At 49.6% G+C, this 14,954-nt stretch overlaps 5 protein-coding genes across 5 annotated transcripts; 2 read left to right on the top strand and 3 right to left on the bottom strand.

Moving 5' to 3' along the window:
- Positions 1–96: 96 nt before the first annotated feature.
- Positions 97–2,254, bottom strand: P152DRAFT_47782 (MFS general substrate transporter). The gene is made up of 9 exons (XM_033681612.1): positions 1,984–2,254; positions 1,853–1,925; positions 1,743–1,801; positions 1,471–1,680; positions 1,332–1,388; positions 947–1,282; positions 537–896; positions 375–486; positions 97–317 (listed from the first exon to the last, which is right to left on the bottom strand). Exons 1-9 carry the CDS (start codon positions 2,133–2,135, stop codon positions 192–194), a joined length of 1,485 nt encoding a protein of 494 aa, XP_033533287.1. The 5' UTR covers positions 2,136–2,254; the 3' UTR covers positions 97–191.
- Positions 2,255–4,987: 2,733 nt separating this feature from the next.
- P152DRAFT_488608 (HCO3 transporter family protein) lies at positions 4,988–7,013 on the top strand (the record flags this gene model as incomplete). Its single annotated transcript, XM_033682122.1, has 6 exons — positions 4,988–5,006; positions 5,076–5,603; positions 5,655–5,836; positions 5,888–6,091; positions 6,147–6,714; positions 6,769–7,013. The coding sequence occupies 6 exons, from the start codon at positions 4,988–4,990 to the stop codon at positions 7,011–7,013; spliced, it is 1,746 nt and encodes a 581-aa protein (XP_033533286.1).
- Positions 7,014–9,045: 2,032 nt separating this feature from the next.
- Positions 9,046–10,384, bottom strand: P152DRAFT_449934 (uncharacterized protein; the record flags this gene model as incomplete). Its single annotated transcript, XM_033678142.1, has 2 exons — positions 9,046–10,084; positions 10,272–10,384. 2 exons carry the CDS (start codon positions 10,382–10,384, stop codon positions 9,046–9,048), a joined length of 1,152 nt encoding a protein of 383 aa, XP_033533285.1.
- Positions 10,385–12,045: 1,661 nt separating this feature from the next.
- P152DRAFT_459117 (NAD(P)-binding protein) lies at positions 12,046–13,395 on the top strand. The gene is made up of 2 exons (XM_033679611.1): positions 12,046–12,780; positions 12,833–13,395. Exons 1-2 carry the CDS (start codon positions 12,336–12,338, stop codon positions 13,258–13,260), a joined length of 873 nt encoding a protein of 290 aa, XP_033533284.1. The 5' UTR covers positions 12,046–12,335; the 3' UTR covers positions 13,261–13,395.
- Positions 13,237–14,928, bottom strand: P152DRAFT_459116 (NAD(P)-binding protein). Its single transcript, XM_033679610.1, has 4 exons — positions 14,221–14,928; positions 13,932–14,167; positions 13,776–13,877; positions 13,237–13,720 (listed from the first exon to the last, which is right to left on the bottom strand). Exons 1-4 carry the CDS (start codon positions 14,484–14,486, stop codon positions 13,527–13,529), a joined length of 798 nt encoding a protein of 265 aa, XP_033533283.1. The 5' UTR covers positions 14,487–14,928; the 3' UTR covers positions 13,237–13,526.
- Between the last annotated feature and the right edge of the window lie 26 nt (positions 14,929–14,954).

The following is a 14,954-nucleotide window of genomic DNA, read 5'->3' as shown; positions in this document are numbered from 1 at the left end:
TTGAATTGTTGCTACTCAACCAAAGGTTACCTATGCCTTTCGGTCCGCCATACGGAGTCCCCCCTAAATACTCTCTTTATTTGCTATAAATGTGGTATCATCCCTAACTTGAGAGATACTATACGATCGGGTAAATCCTACGAATTGCATCCGACCTACAACGACGTCTACAAATCCTTCAGGACAGAGCCCTATATGGTGTACCTAAATTCTGGCAGGCCTTCCAGAATTCGTTCACCCCTGTTCGCCTGCTTGTTCCGCTTCATATAGTACAAAGACATTCCGATTGACGCTAGGATCATGTAGAATTGGGTTGCCTAAAGACGAGTCAGCAAAGTGCCTTTGAGTGGCACACGGGGCCGAAGGCAGCTTACCACCGCAGCCCAGATTCCGGAAGTATAATGCGGCAACTCCTTCTCCATGAAAACCGTGCTTGCATATATGCCTCCAATGGCTCCAAACATGACCTGCATAGCGGACGCGATCCTGTCTCGGCGTTAGTGTCATGAAACTATGCCTGATGGTTGGAGACTTACGCTCGAGTGCTCTGGCCACGGATGTTATTCGCCTGCCATGCAAGAACGGTTGACAGCGCGGCGTTGCAGCCCATTTTTCCAAGGAAAAGTCCGAAGTAGCGGGGACCGGTACCTTGAGCGTATCGAACGAGAAGCAACCCGACCAGGCAGACAATGGCCTGGACGATGACAATAGGGGCTCGAGTGTGATATTTGTCGGCCAACCAGGAACAAAAAATGGCAAATGGCACGCTGGCTATAGCGGGAGGTGTGGACAATAGGAAAGTCTCGCTGACAGAATACCCGAAAGACTTAATGATGATTTGTTGAAAGTAGGCCATCGCATATATACAAACCCCACAACTCATGAATAGTAGTGCACTTACTATAGTTAGTTTCGATGGCGGACAATAGGAAGGAACAATACTAACAAAACCCAGATCTCCCATTTTAGCAAACAAAATTTGATCTTGGACCAAGTGATCGGATCAAATGTAGTATCGCCACGATCACGATTTAGGCGGTCGGTAATCAGCTGGACCTGGTCTTCGCTCAAAAACGGCTTTCGGGATTGGGATACTTGGTCAGGAAAAGGAACGATTAAGATGTATCCCAAGAAAGCTAGGACGATGGTGATCAGTCCTTCAATGATGAAAATCCATCGCCAACCGCGCACGCCACCAACCCCTTCCATCTGTATCAATCCATAGGCCAGGGTGTTGCCAAAACCACCGGCGACGGTATTGAAAGCATAGAACCAGGCGATGCTGGAGCCATCAGCTATCCTGTCGTCGCATTTATAAGAGAGGGGCTTACCGTTGGTGGACTTGGTATCTTTCGTACCAGGAGCTGATGAGGTAAACACATCCAGGACTGAGTTGAAGCGTTAGTTCTGGATCGCTGCGGACAGCGCTCCACCGAAGAACATGCGCGCCATCGATGGCGGGGAACTCACAAAAAGCCAGCTTCGAAGAACCCGACCAGCAACCGGATAATGACAATAGGGATCCAATTCTGGGCAAAGCCGGCACACATGATGCAGATGCCCCAGGCGAACGCGAGGAAGGAGAGGTACCGATGGGCCGGAAGCTTGCGCAGGATGATGTTCGAGGGAATCTCGAATATGAAATAAGTGATGAAGAAGACGAGGAGGGCGATCGAGTATCTGCAAAAGGATCTGTTAGGAAGACGATTCCGTCAGGAACGCCACCGCGATGCCATTGGTACCTGTCGCCCTGATTGAAGCCCAAATCAACATCCATTCCAGCAACGCGGGCGTTGGCAAGCTACGGAAGTTAGCTTAAGGATACCTACGGTTGCTCAATGGTGTTTCCTACATTTGTTCGATCGATACCACTGATAGAGTACAGAGCCCCTAAAATGGGGATGACCCTGATATCGACCTTGCGGCTATGCAGAGATGTTTTAGCATCCTAATTCCTTCTGTGCACCTGGACTTCCAACTCACGTAGCTATTTTCACTTTCTTCAGGTAATCAGGGTCACCATAACCGAGCTCTTGCTCTGAGGAGCTTGCCTCCCCCTTTTCGGCATGGTCGATGCCAATATCCAGGCTGGGGTCACGATCGGCCGCATCGACGGGATGACGCACATCCTTCATGGTTGCGAACGAAGACTTGCTGGTAAGTGAATGGACTTAACGGATATGAAAGAAGTGGGGAGGGGCATGTATGGCGCTCCTGACTCGACGCCCTGGGGAGAGGGCGATTTAAATATGTTCGACTGAGCGTGTTCGAGACTGTGCCCGAGAAATACCGGTTGACCGAAGCTTGGTCGTCCTTCTATCACCGCATTCTCGCATTGCCATGAGGCCCAATAGCCGCAGCCACATGCTGATCCTCATAGACACAAATTTCCCCTCATCTTTGCGGGGACGACTTTACTCATAAGACGAGTAGTGCAATCCCCGCAATCTCCATGCGGAAGCGCTATTAATGTATCGCCTCGGGCATTTCCCCAGGGAGAACCAAATGACACTTGTGCGCTACTCGTACACTTGTACCTTGGCATGAGTAGTGGGCTGCTTGGAATCTGGATTGAATGGGGAAGCGTGTTTCTTCCTGGGCCAGGTTGTGCTACAGTACCACTCATTATTGTGGACTACAGTACTATTGTGTGAAGGCAGGAGACAACTTGAGAACTGTTGGACAGCATCAACTCTGAGTTGGAATAGCGATTGTGGCGATGAGGACCTAGAAGGATAGGAATACCTCTCCCTTATTCCCCAATCATGTGAGTACGAAACACTCTGGAGCCTCGTAAAAAGGGGTTATATCCGGCGGAATCGAAACTGTGGCCTGTTGGGAATACCATCGATTTGATAACTGACATGGACTATCGAACAGGACCACAGGTGGAATACAACCGAATACGGGACTGAAGCTTCCCATAGGGTTTAAGGATCTCTCAGATGATTGGAGATGGGGCAGGGCCGTTGGGTTTGACCCGTGAGAGCCAGGAGCTTGGCCACAGCCAAGAAAGCTGAGCGAATAGAAGAGGCATGAGGTGATGAGACTGAAGACTGAAGAGAGTCAGACTGTCTGGAGAGTGGAGCGGAGAGTCACTTCGGTAATGCGAGAGCAGAAAGACAGAGGGAGGGTTGTCAGGAAGTGGATAGATCTACGGTTCCGTTGTGGATTTCATTGCGGGGAAAGCATCGATCCGTTGCTTGGGGTCTTGGCACAGGGCTACTACAGTGTGGCATTACGATTGGCTTGACCACACGTGCACCGGACTGCAATCAGGCAGTCGTGATATATGGTACCTCATCAACGTCAAGGAGCACTCAGAACGCCCTCACCCAATCTGCTACTGCCACCGGATCTAGACCAGAAGAACACACCATGGTACTGAGACACGCGATCAAGCAAGGAAGGAGCCATCTAGAAGCAAAGAGAAAGGCCTTCCTAGCCTAAAATCCCTGACTCTACGCGAAGGAGCTCGACAAAGCACTACGGAGCAGACACAAGAAAGCTTTATGATAAGCTATCGAGAGACCAAGCAGCTCTACTAGTGCAAGTCAGATCAGGATACAGCCGCCTTAATAGGTACCTCCATGAGATCGCGAAAGCCGAAAGCAGCGACTGTGAATGCGGAGCAACAAAGAGCGTCCACCACTTGATACTGGAATTCATGAAATGAGAAGAATAGATGCAGCAACTGAAGACAACGGCTGGGCCCGAGCCAGAGACCTGGCCTTCCTCCTTGGAGCATACGAATCAGAATCAAAGACGGCCCGATCAAGCGCTAGTCCTCGAATATGGAGGCAGTTACAGCAACGCTACATTTCATCCAGGACACCGGAAGACCAGACCCAGGAACGTGATCCCCCTACCATACACCTCCCCTCCCACAGCTCCCCTTCTACTAACTATTTGGTCTCAACTCCCCGATCCGACACTGTGCCCGAGTATGAGCAGCGTTACTCTAGATCAGAACCTAGAAGAACAGAGACGTCCAGCAAGCCGACCATTTTATTCCCTTGGCACACATAAAATTTCCCTATGTTAGACAGATATAGAAGTCAGATGAACGAAGATAGAAAAATGGGGGCACACGGCCGCAAGGCAGCAATGCTGCCAATGCATGTAATTAGTCAGCCTAGGTAGTTCCCCACATGGACCTCGCAGAGAGGTCTGACGGACATGTGAATAAATCAATCAACCAATCGACTTCGTGTTTTTCTATCGTGAAATCTAACACGGCCTAACTTAGTCGCAGATTTCTAGATGTCAATCCCAGTTCTCTATACTCTCTTAATATTGTGTCTCTTCATAACTCGGTTTAAAGTCCTCTTAGAAACACGGGAGTCGGGAATACCGTCGAGAAGCTTGGAGAACTCCATATTCGGGGATTTCCGTAGAGTTTTCACAATGTAGCGTTCGTCGGCAGGTGATATTTTATGGTCGCGGCCCCGCCCAGGCAAATCATCGAGTGTGCGCTTCCGATTCCATCGTTGAACCGTTGCAACCACAGTGCTTCGACCGATCTGGAATTCTTTCGCAATATCCGAGTTCGATTTCCCATTTCCCGCGGCCTCCAATATCGTAGCTCTTGCAGTACGGGATAAGTGTCCGTTTGGCTGTCGATTGGCACAAATATCTGCTCCGAAATTCTCCATTTGATAGAATTATCTTGAATGTTGATCGTTGAAATGGGACAGTTGGTGTCTGATGAAGAACGTGAGGTTTGTGGTATCCATACGACCCTAAATTGACGTCACGATCCCTTCCATATCATCCCAAACATCATCACCACCATTGGGCAATTTGGAAGACCTATCTTGATTATCAATCCTAATTCTGTAGCCTTCATTCATTCTGTCATGTTCTTGGACTGATGTCGCAATAATACTCTCGATACTGTCAATTGAAAACAAGTTTTGCACTCTGAAAGTCTTTCGCTTCATGCTTGTCCCCTAATATCTCTCCCTAGACCGATTTCTCACCAAACATGGCCGGTCAAGAATTCGGTAATATTCGAGTTCACGATGGAGCGCTTTTAAAGAAGAAACGATCCATCCATGTCGCTTCGCATCCAGACGAAGGATACACATACAAAGGGGCGAGAGGATGGCGTCGCTACCGTATGCTGCGACCCGGATGGGGAATGTACCATGACATCAAACGACGGTTCCCATTCTACTGGTCCGATATTCGAGATGCATGGACATATCGAACCGTCGCCAGTATCATCCGAATCTATTTCGTCAATCTGTTACCCGCCGTTGCATATCAGTTGGACATGTACCGACGCACGGGAGAGTTCTACGGAATCAACGAAGCCCTGTTTGCGTCTGCGCTCGCAGCTGTGGTGTTCAGCATCTTCGCTGCGCAACCTCTCACCATCGTTGGGATCACTGGTTTGATTTCGTTGTTCAACTATACAACATTCGATATCATCCAAATGCATGCACCAGAGTGGTATCCGCAGTTCATGGCCTGGGTCGGCATTTGGGCAGCAATTCTCCATTGGCTCACAGCTCTTTGGAATTGGTGCGACTATATGCGATATGTCACCGATTTCTCCAGCGATTCTTTCGGGCTGTACGTCGGTATCATTTACATGAGTAAGCCCAAACCTAATGGCATGGGTGTTTAAATATTGACCAAATTTATAGTTAAGGGGGTAGAGGAATTAGTATATCAATTCCGAGATCCGGAGTCATCTAGGTCAGCAGGGTTTCTCAGCTGCTTGATTGCCATATTGTACTTCGGCTCTGTATACTTCCTTGAAAAGCTAGGGGCCGGCACGGTATGGAATGCATTCGTTCGCGGCTTGTTTGCAGACTACGCGTTTCCAGTATGTTCTGACTTACTAAACGGAATATCACGGTATACTGACAGTATCTAGATTGCGACACTTTTCTGGGTCGGTTTTGCTCATATTCCAGGCGAGCTGAAAGACACAGATGTAGCATGGGTACCAATAACCCGAACTTTCCATCCCACTCAGCCTCGGAACTGGGTAATCGACTTCTGGAACCTCCCAGTCAAATGGGTGTTCGTAGCTTTGCCCTTTGCATTTCTCTTGACGCTGCTTTTCTATTACGATCATGTGAGTGCATCTAATAGCTCTCTCTGCATATCTTAGAACGCTGACTGGCCTCTAGAACGTCAGTAGCCTGACCGCACAGGCACGAAACTTCCCCCTGAAAAAGCCCGGAGGCTTCCATTGGGATTTCTTCCTGCTTGGTGTGACGACCTTCATCTCGGGTATCTTGGGCCTGCCTATGCCAAATGGCCTTGTGCCACAAGCTCCGGTGCATACGGATTCTCTCACCAACTATAAAACCGTCGTGGAGGTCTTCTCAGCTTCTGAAAGCGAAAACCCCGAGATTCGCCGCTCTGCTGTCAAAGCCGTTACAGTCGTGGAGCAGAGAATATCTCACTTCATCATGGCACTTGCGCTCATTGGGACCATGACAGGACCATTGCTCAGAGTGCTGCATACGATGCCAGTGGCTGTATTCTCTGGCGTGTTCTTTGTTGTCGGTTGGGGTTCTATTGAGACCAATGGGATAGTCGAGAAGCTCTTATTTCTCATGAAAGAGGGTCGATTCATCCAGAGGAATCATCCACTACTTCAAGTGCCGAAGACGAAGATCTGTCTCTATATCGGCATCCAGATATTTGGCGTCGCTTGTTCTGTTGCTATATCACAGACAGTTGCCGCAATCGGTACCCCCATCCTCCCTTCCTGATTTTGATACGCATGTCACTAACAGACATTAGGTTTCCCTGTGATCATCACCGCACTCATCCCTATCCGTACCCGTATCATGCCTAAGCTCTTTACACAACACGAACTCGAGATCATGGATGACTTGACTGCCAACAACGAAGCCGTCTTGGCTTCTCTTGGCGGCGAACCGAAGCTACTTGCAGGCAGGAAATCGGAAGATTATGGCCTTGAGCACAAATATTCCGAAAAAAGTCGCGGAAGTATGAGGCAGCGGGCTGGGAGTATTCATCGGTGACAAGTTCGCTAGAAATAATAAGTCTAATGTTTATTGGAGGGCTATGAATCTTGATGTAGGCCTTGTGAAGTACTCTTCCCGAGTTTTATCGCTTCCGGATATATTACTTACCGTCTTAGCCCTACACACTGATTTAGGCCAATCACATCTTGCTTCGCTATACAGCATGGCCGCTCATTTATTCTCGAATAGGAACAGGACAATACGGACATATTCACTAACCTTTCATCCACTGGTTCCGAGGCCCCCAAACGCAAAGGCCTCTCCCAAACGACTGGTCGCTCGGGTCCCTACCAAGCGAAGCATTTCGATGATCCAACTATCCCAAATCACACAGTCTGTGTGCCCATCTCCCCCCGGACTCCGGAGTGTGTGATCATGCCTATTATTGCATAGGGGAACGGTGGTGCCATGACGCCAGTAAAGGGTACCTTGATCATTGCGAACGGCCCACCTTCTTCAGTCAATCGTACTTCGAGAGGCAACACCAGTGATCTTGGCGGTGGGTTCCTCAATGGAACCCTTAGCGGCCAGATGTCGAAATTTGGCTAATATAAAGAGGCGCTGGACTGGTTGAAAAAGGAGGCGCAAGCAAATATGTGAATATTGATACGCGGAAGATCGATGCCGCCGGACCGATTTGTGGGGCAGGAAACGTATTCAACCCGCTACTGGGAGCCAGGTGTGAAGTTGTGTTCTCATTTGCGTGTTTGGCACACTCATTGACAGATTCTCGGGCACAGTCACAAGCGGATCATGATACTCTGGCTCCAGGACACCCTGCCATGTGGGCAAGTTTGGATACCGGCCGCAAGGGGACCTAGAGTGCGACCAACGGAGGAAAATTCGGGGAGGCTGCAGTTGCATTTTTGGAATGGCAATACAGGGACATTGAAGTGGCAAAGTTGAGGTTTACGGATCCGGAGTCAAAAGAGGGCTCGGTGAGCGACAAATTGAATGTGGCACCGAAAAACTTTTCGTAAAACGAGATATTCTTTTTACTGACCCTGTTTCTAGCTCGCCTTTACATCTGGGAGGATTTTGTGACCGTTCTTGCCTTGCACTCGTCCACTATGGGCATTCCTATCTCCTTATTCAAAACCCCAAGGGTCAAGATGTATAGACAGGAATTCAGATAGGCAACCCAACGATGACTTTGACCGCCAGGATCAAATCTGGCGCTTCCATAATTATTGCTTTCGACACCTCGAAAGCACATTCCATCGGAACATTCTGCCAACCTTCGGTTATAATCTCCATACCTGCCAAATCCCGCATCTGGAAAGAGTGGATACAGAATATAAACTCCAAATTGAACTTCGGGTTTTCCGAGTATCCTTTAGCGAACATGATCGCTCCGGCATTCGCGAGGCGTTCTGACTATTTATTCAGCTCTTTATCGGTAAAAACTCGCAACTTCACCCCGTGTTGCTCAAGTATCTCTTGCGTCTTTTCCGTCATGCTCCGCAACAAAGAAATCATAAACTTGTCAACATCATTATCAGCACGGAAGAGAGGCGGAGCGGGTCTCGGTGGGATGGGATAGAGCCAGACGGAGAATATTCTGGGCAACCAACTTTCGGAAAAAGAGACATCATGTACATATACATTATGCAGCACTAGAATACCAAAATTTAACCCCCAAGGTTCTCTTTACAATTTGGAAATCATCTAGATGGGGTAACCAAATGACGGTCTGATCCAAGCGCATGTCCACCACTGATAGACCTCTGGGACTGCAGCCCGTCGATTAGGCTTCTCCGAGTAGCATGAAAAGAGTTACATGCAGTTGAAAAGATTTGCCCAGTGGGGGGCAATATCTCAGTCCGCAGACCTGGAAGGAGTTGAGCCTTCAACGGACGAGCAATCTTCTAAGATCATGGGCACTTAGTACCCTCGATGAGGTATTTCGCGCGAGAACAGAAACCCGTTTGACTATCCAAGGCATAATTGAGTCGCAGTCCTCAGGTCCAGAGCCCTCAACTCTTCCCACTCGTGTATAATAAAATACATCCTGTAAATCACACCGGCGTTACGGCGACAGGAGGAATGTGTTCAAGAAGCATTCCGCCGCCGGGTTAGTTCCGGACCCCGAGTTGAGCAGTGAGCCAGCCCATGTTTTCTCACAGATTACGGACATCATCATTGCTACTTGAAAGGCCATTGAAACAGTATTTGCCCGGTTTATGATACTGACATCAACTGGGGATTCGATCCACATGTAGTGACAACCCTTTCCGGCATATTGCCCGAACCTTAATCCTTCTAAACGCGAACAGAGGTTCTGAACAAGATCGTATGAAGGTTCGGTTTGAGACTGTCGTACTGGTTTCCGTTTCAACTGTCCTGATCTTGAATTTCCAATTGGCGAAACCGAAATATTATGATCATTCGTATCCATATGGCTGACAGTTTGCCCCTGAAGCTCCTGGATTCCCTCCCCATGAACTTCTGCTGGTTTTGTAGGTGATGGGAGCTCGGCACTTTTATCTGCGTCCCATTTGAAATATCTGACAGTGGTCGTACCAGACACGGGCGTTGTGTTAGTCGGTGATATCGGTACGGGGCTGCCATGGAGTTCCCCAATGTCTGCTGTCGCTGCTTTCGAGACAGTATAGGCGTTTCTGCCCATAGGGGGACTCCGTGTATCCAACTCTGGCTTGGCAAACTCATGCTGGTGGGGTTGTTCGATGTGACCTCCCTCGGTCCGTCTTCGTCTTCGGATCCAGAGGAACAATCCGACAGCTAGGCCAGTCACTACCGCCACCACGGTGATACTGGTGCCGGCTACAGTCCCTGGACTTATCCCCTTCCTGGTAAATGGAGTAGTCGTGTTTGAGGGCTGATCTGTCGGTGGTAACATTGGGTCTGGATCAGTGCATTGCCATCGTATCTCGATGCTGTTTGCGTGCATCGCATAGGACGAGAAGTGTGACGACGGATATGCTATTGTTACGAATACCTCCCCTCGTGTTAAATGAGCTGTAGCATTGAAATTGAGGCTAAAGAAATTCGCAATACGGCGCTCTTGTATATCCGCTGAGGTGCGGCGGTTGTACAATATGAATCCGCTGGAAGCTGTTATTAGTTGACAGTCTCACCTAGCAGATCTAAGGTGCTCGAACCTTGGACAGCAGGTTCCCACCGTCTCAGTTGTTCTTGGGCCTAGGTTAACTGGAGACGAGAAGACAATAGTGTATCCCAGTAGACATCGTCTAGGTGAATAGGTAACCGAAGGTCCCCAGCCTGACGGCATACATGATGAAGAACTTGCGAGACCAAGCCAGCAGGACGAACGGGAGCAGTCTCCGTAAAAAGCAAGGCGAATCGACAACGCATAATTCGATTGCAAGGAGACGTCTCCGAAGCATTGTGTCGGAGGAGCAAAGACAGTTGTCAATGGAAGTACGCTTGTTCGCGTCTACGTTGTTGGAGGTCGAGTTGATGCTGCCATATTTTAGGGGGTGATCCGTGGTTCAGTGAAAATTCCTCGAGACATCATTTTGAAGTGGGTTCACTCAGCCTTATGAGTGACGAGAAACAGATATATCTTAAGCTACATCTAGACTCCAACACCAGGACTCTGTATAACTGTTCTGAGTCCAATCAGATTACCTTCTTTTGGCAGAGGTCGACCTCCATCGATTCGGGAGTTGGCCATTGGTGGGGTGCTCTGTGGCGTCGGCGGGGGATAGCGAGCTGAGATTCATGCTATCGCCAAAATGGATTCGACCACGAAGTATTAAGTAGTAGGTAGGTATACACGCCATAGAGCCCCTCTAGATTCTTTGTGGCGCATGGAGTGACTCTGCTGGCGGAGCCAGGCTTCAGGACTGTACTAACCTGAAAATGCAAAGCCCCTGACCGATATGATACGTTTCATGATGGAGTTCATTGAAAACCTTGCTTTAGAAAATGTTCAAGTGATCGGCGAGAGGGAATGTAGATGAGAATCGAGAGACTGAAGCAAAGACCACCATAGGTAGAGTACATGATGACAAGAAAACCGAAGCTATGAAATCCAGTAAAGTCAAAGATCGTCGCAAACCGAAAGGTAACCTAAGGGAATATTCCTCGTTTAAGTTATTCTATCACTGGCTTGTACTATGGAGCGTGATGCCTGGTAGATAAGTACTATGTAGCCTTGTAGGTACTGTACGTACTTGCGGTACGGAGCAATTCAAGGCCGAAGCCTCCTATCCGTGCCCCATGACCGCCCCACAACCGGAGGTTGTGGGTGCTCCCAGACCAAAAGCACAACCCAGGCCAAAAGTACAATTTTACTACCATCATCTATATATCAGAACTCAGGATGTAAATCGATATAAAAACCGAGATCCTCCGTACTAGTAGGTTGTTCGGGTATAGGAGATGGTTCCTGCTGATTTTCCTGTTGGTTTTCCCGCTGCCAGTCCCGCTGTGCCTTCCTAATTACCGCCTCCCGCTCCTTCTGACCACGCGCCTCGATATGGCGGTTCGCCTCACTAACGTACAAAGCACCGGTCTGGCTAAGTCCTGTTTTAACCTGGCGGCGACTCTTTTTGGTTTGCTGGCGTTGTGTGGCTGAAACGGATGCTTTATACGCCTCGATCTCTTCGACCGCCTTGATCAATGACTCCGTAGCTTGGCGAACGCGACGTTGGTATTTCCGGCTAGAAAGTTGGGCCTCAGGCGTATTTATGATCTTCTGTTGTGTCCGGCGTACCGTACGTATGGTATTTGGTGGAGATGCTCTCGGTGTTGCCGTAATACTTGACGTTGGTGGCGTGCCATTGAATATCTGAAGCTCCTCTGCCTCTTGGTCAACCTGTTGCCGAAGGGTTGGTAAAATCTGCTCAGGATCCCATGGCCAAAGACCCCTCTCTTTAAAAGCGTGTCGAATCGTACGCAATTTGAAGGCGTTTTGGCGGACCGCCCCACAACCGGAGGTTGTGGGGCGGTCATGGGGCACGGATACAGCCTTATCGGCCAGTTCCTGCAGTGCCTTCCACCAATCCTGACCAAATGGATTATTATAATCCTAGGATTTTCTAGCAGTAGTTGGATATTATTCATCATTACAGAAATTGCTGCAGTTTTCATGTTGATGACTTCACTTGAATCCAAATTTAACCTCATGCGCTTCGCCTGCTGACACACTTCAGCGCTGATGACTCAACACGTTGATATATATAAAGCGACGAAGTATGTCGCGCTTTTAATTGCTGTTCAGCCGTGCTGCTTAGGACCTCGAAGATGGAAGTTAAGCACCTACCTCATCTCATTATTAATTCCACGCAAAGTCTACGCACTTTCACCAGCTCTGCATCTCGAGTCTTGAATATGGCACCCAAAGTCTTCCTCATAACGGGTTGCAGCACTGGTTTCGGCAATGAATACGTCAAGACCGCCCTCCAAGACGGCCATAAAGTAGTCGCCACTGCCCGCAAGCCATCCACACTCACCTTCGACGGTGCGAACGATTCCAATCTCCTAGGAATCCCGCTTGATGTCACCGACAGCAAATCCATCGACTCAGCATTCGCCGCGGCGGTGAAGAAATTCGGGAGCGTTGACGTGGTCGTCAACAACGCCGGGTACGGGCTGACGGGCGAGTTTGAGGCCCTGTCTGATGCGCAGATTCGACAGCAGATGGAGGTGAATTTTTTCGGGCTCATAGCCGTGACAAGGAAGGCCATGGAGACGATGCGAGATTTGAAAACCGGCGGGGTGATTCAACAGATCACGTCGATCGGCGGGCAAATAGGCATGCCGCTGCGCAGCATCTGTATGTGTCGCGACCCCTGATGGTTTCGAAGCGAGTCGCTAACTGGTGCGAGACCACGCGTCGAAATGGGCGGTGGAGGGCTTCACTGAATCGGTCAGCCAGGAAGTCAAGCCAGAATGGGGCATCAAGTTCACCTGCATCGAGCCTGGTGGGTTCCGCACGGATTGGGCGGGACGTAGCATGGAGTTCGCAGAAACGAAGAATCCCGCGTACGACCATCTCCATGGTCATTCGGTCATGAGTCGGCAGGAGGGGTACCAGGCCGGCGATCCCGTCAAGGGTGTGCAAGCATTCTATGAATTGGCGATGATGGAAAATCCGCCACTACACTGTGTCGTTGGCACGGATGCGTATGCGTTGATGAAGGCGAAGCTAGAACGGTACGCGGAGAGTGTGGAGAAGCATAAGGAGTTGTCGAACAGTACGGACGTGGACGGCTATAAATCGCAGGGACTTCCTCGGCTTGCTTGGAATGTCTAGCCTTAGAAAGGTAGCTGAGATAGATCGCTATCAGGTCCATTTAAGGACATTGTCAGCTTAGTAACCAGCCCCTATTCGAAGCCCTTCAGTATGATGTTGAAATATATGATGTTGAAATATGATTTTCTTGGCTAGTGGAGGTTTAGAGTGGAGCAGTGCCCTTGCCCCATTCCCTACTGTTCCGCTATATTCTAGCAGGCTGCCATAGCTGAATGTTGAAGAAAGGCCGATGCTTGCCATCGACATTCGGTAGTGGCATACACCGTCTACTGCGCGGTATATCCGCCATCAACAGGGACAACTGCGCCAGACATCCAGGTATTTTCTTCAGACGCCATAAACAGTATCATATTCGCGATGTCCTGTGCCTGGCCAATGCCCCCCAGCGGGTGTTTGGAGTTGATTGACTCCCAGAGTGCAATATCGTCTTTCTGCCCTGCAATAAACGCAGTGTCGGTAACTGTTTACGAATTAGCCCAATCCAAGCAATGTGACATAGGGAATGGTAGTCTCACATCCTGGGGAAACGGCATTGCAGTGGATTTTATGAGGCGCAAGTTCCAGAGCAGTCGCCTTGGTTAGGCCGGAGACGGCATGCTTCGCCGCGATATAAGGAGCTAGAGTTCGTCAGGCCATGGCCACCCCTCGTTTCTGGGAGCGAGGTCACATACATGCACCGGTGCTGGCCACCAGCCCGTAAATGCTCGCCAAATTGATAATCCGACCCCGCTTCCCATCCGCCGCGGGATCTTGCTTGATCATATGGCGGATCGCGTACTTCAGGGTGTGAACCACGCCGTATACGTTCACTGACATTGACGCTTCCCACGCGGAGTGATCGATCTCCCAGATAGGCCCCGGACCATGCTCCTTCGAGAACCCATGGATGCCGGCATTGCAGACCAAACTAAGCACCTCCATTAGCTAGCAGCGCGAGCAAGGCGGGGGAGAAGCAGGTACATGTCGATCCTCCCGTATTCCTTGATGGCAGTGTCCATGAGGTTTTCGACCTCGCTGGGCTTGGTCACGTTGCATGGGACAAAGATCGCCTTGCCTCCGGCCTGTTCGATAAGGGCGCGCGTGGAGCTGCCATCTGGGGCCTCTTCTTTCAGATCGCTGCAGACGATGGTGGCGCCTTCGCGCTGGAAGGTCAAGGATGTGGCACGGCCGATGCCGGTGCTGTTGCCCGTGATAACGGCGACTTTACCTTGGAGCCGGCCAGGCATGGTGATCGATTGACTCAACTAGATAATGACTTAAGGTATATATAAAGAATGATGCTGAATAGTTAGAAGGAAGCAGACTGGACTGAATTAGAGAACTGACGAAACTTGCGAGAAGAGACCTTCTTAAGCAAGATCAAGTTTAGAATTACGAGTAACAATAAGACTCCATCTGATGGGGGGCCATATCTATCAGGTCCCATCAAGGCCGAGAGCTATAGTTGTATCCGAGGGCCTGAAAGTGTGCGGAGATGTAGCATGGAGCTACTGTAGACTAGTTGCCTTGGCCGACTTCACGACATGCCCCATTCATTGGTGCTTATGACCGATAGAGTTTGACCATGGTAGAGGGTGCTACGACATAGTCGAGAGATATCTCCATATGGTATGCCCAAGTGATTCCATCGTAAGTACGGAGTAGGAATTGAAGTAATACCGGTAGTTGTGGGCGGGAGACGGAAGTTGAGATGG

Source organism: Eremomyces bilateralis (assembly GCF_010015585.1).
Source record: "Eremomyces bilateralis CBS 781.70 unplaced genomic scaffold P152scaffold_12, whole genome shotgun sequence".
NCBI classification, from domain to species: Eukaryota; Fungi; Ascomycota; class Dothideomycetes; order Eremomycetales; family Eremomycetaceae; genus Eremomyces; species Eremomyces bilateralis.
The sequence above is the reverse complement of the archived record's forward strand: the minus strand, read 5'-3'. Positions and strand labels throughout refer to the sequence as shown.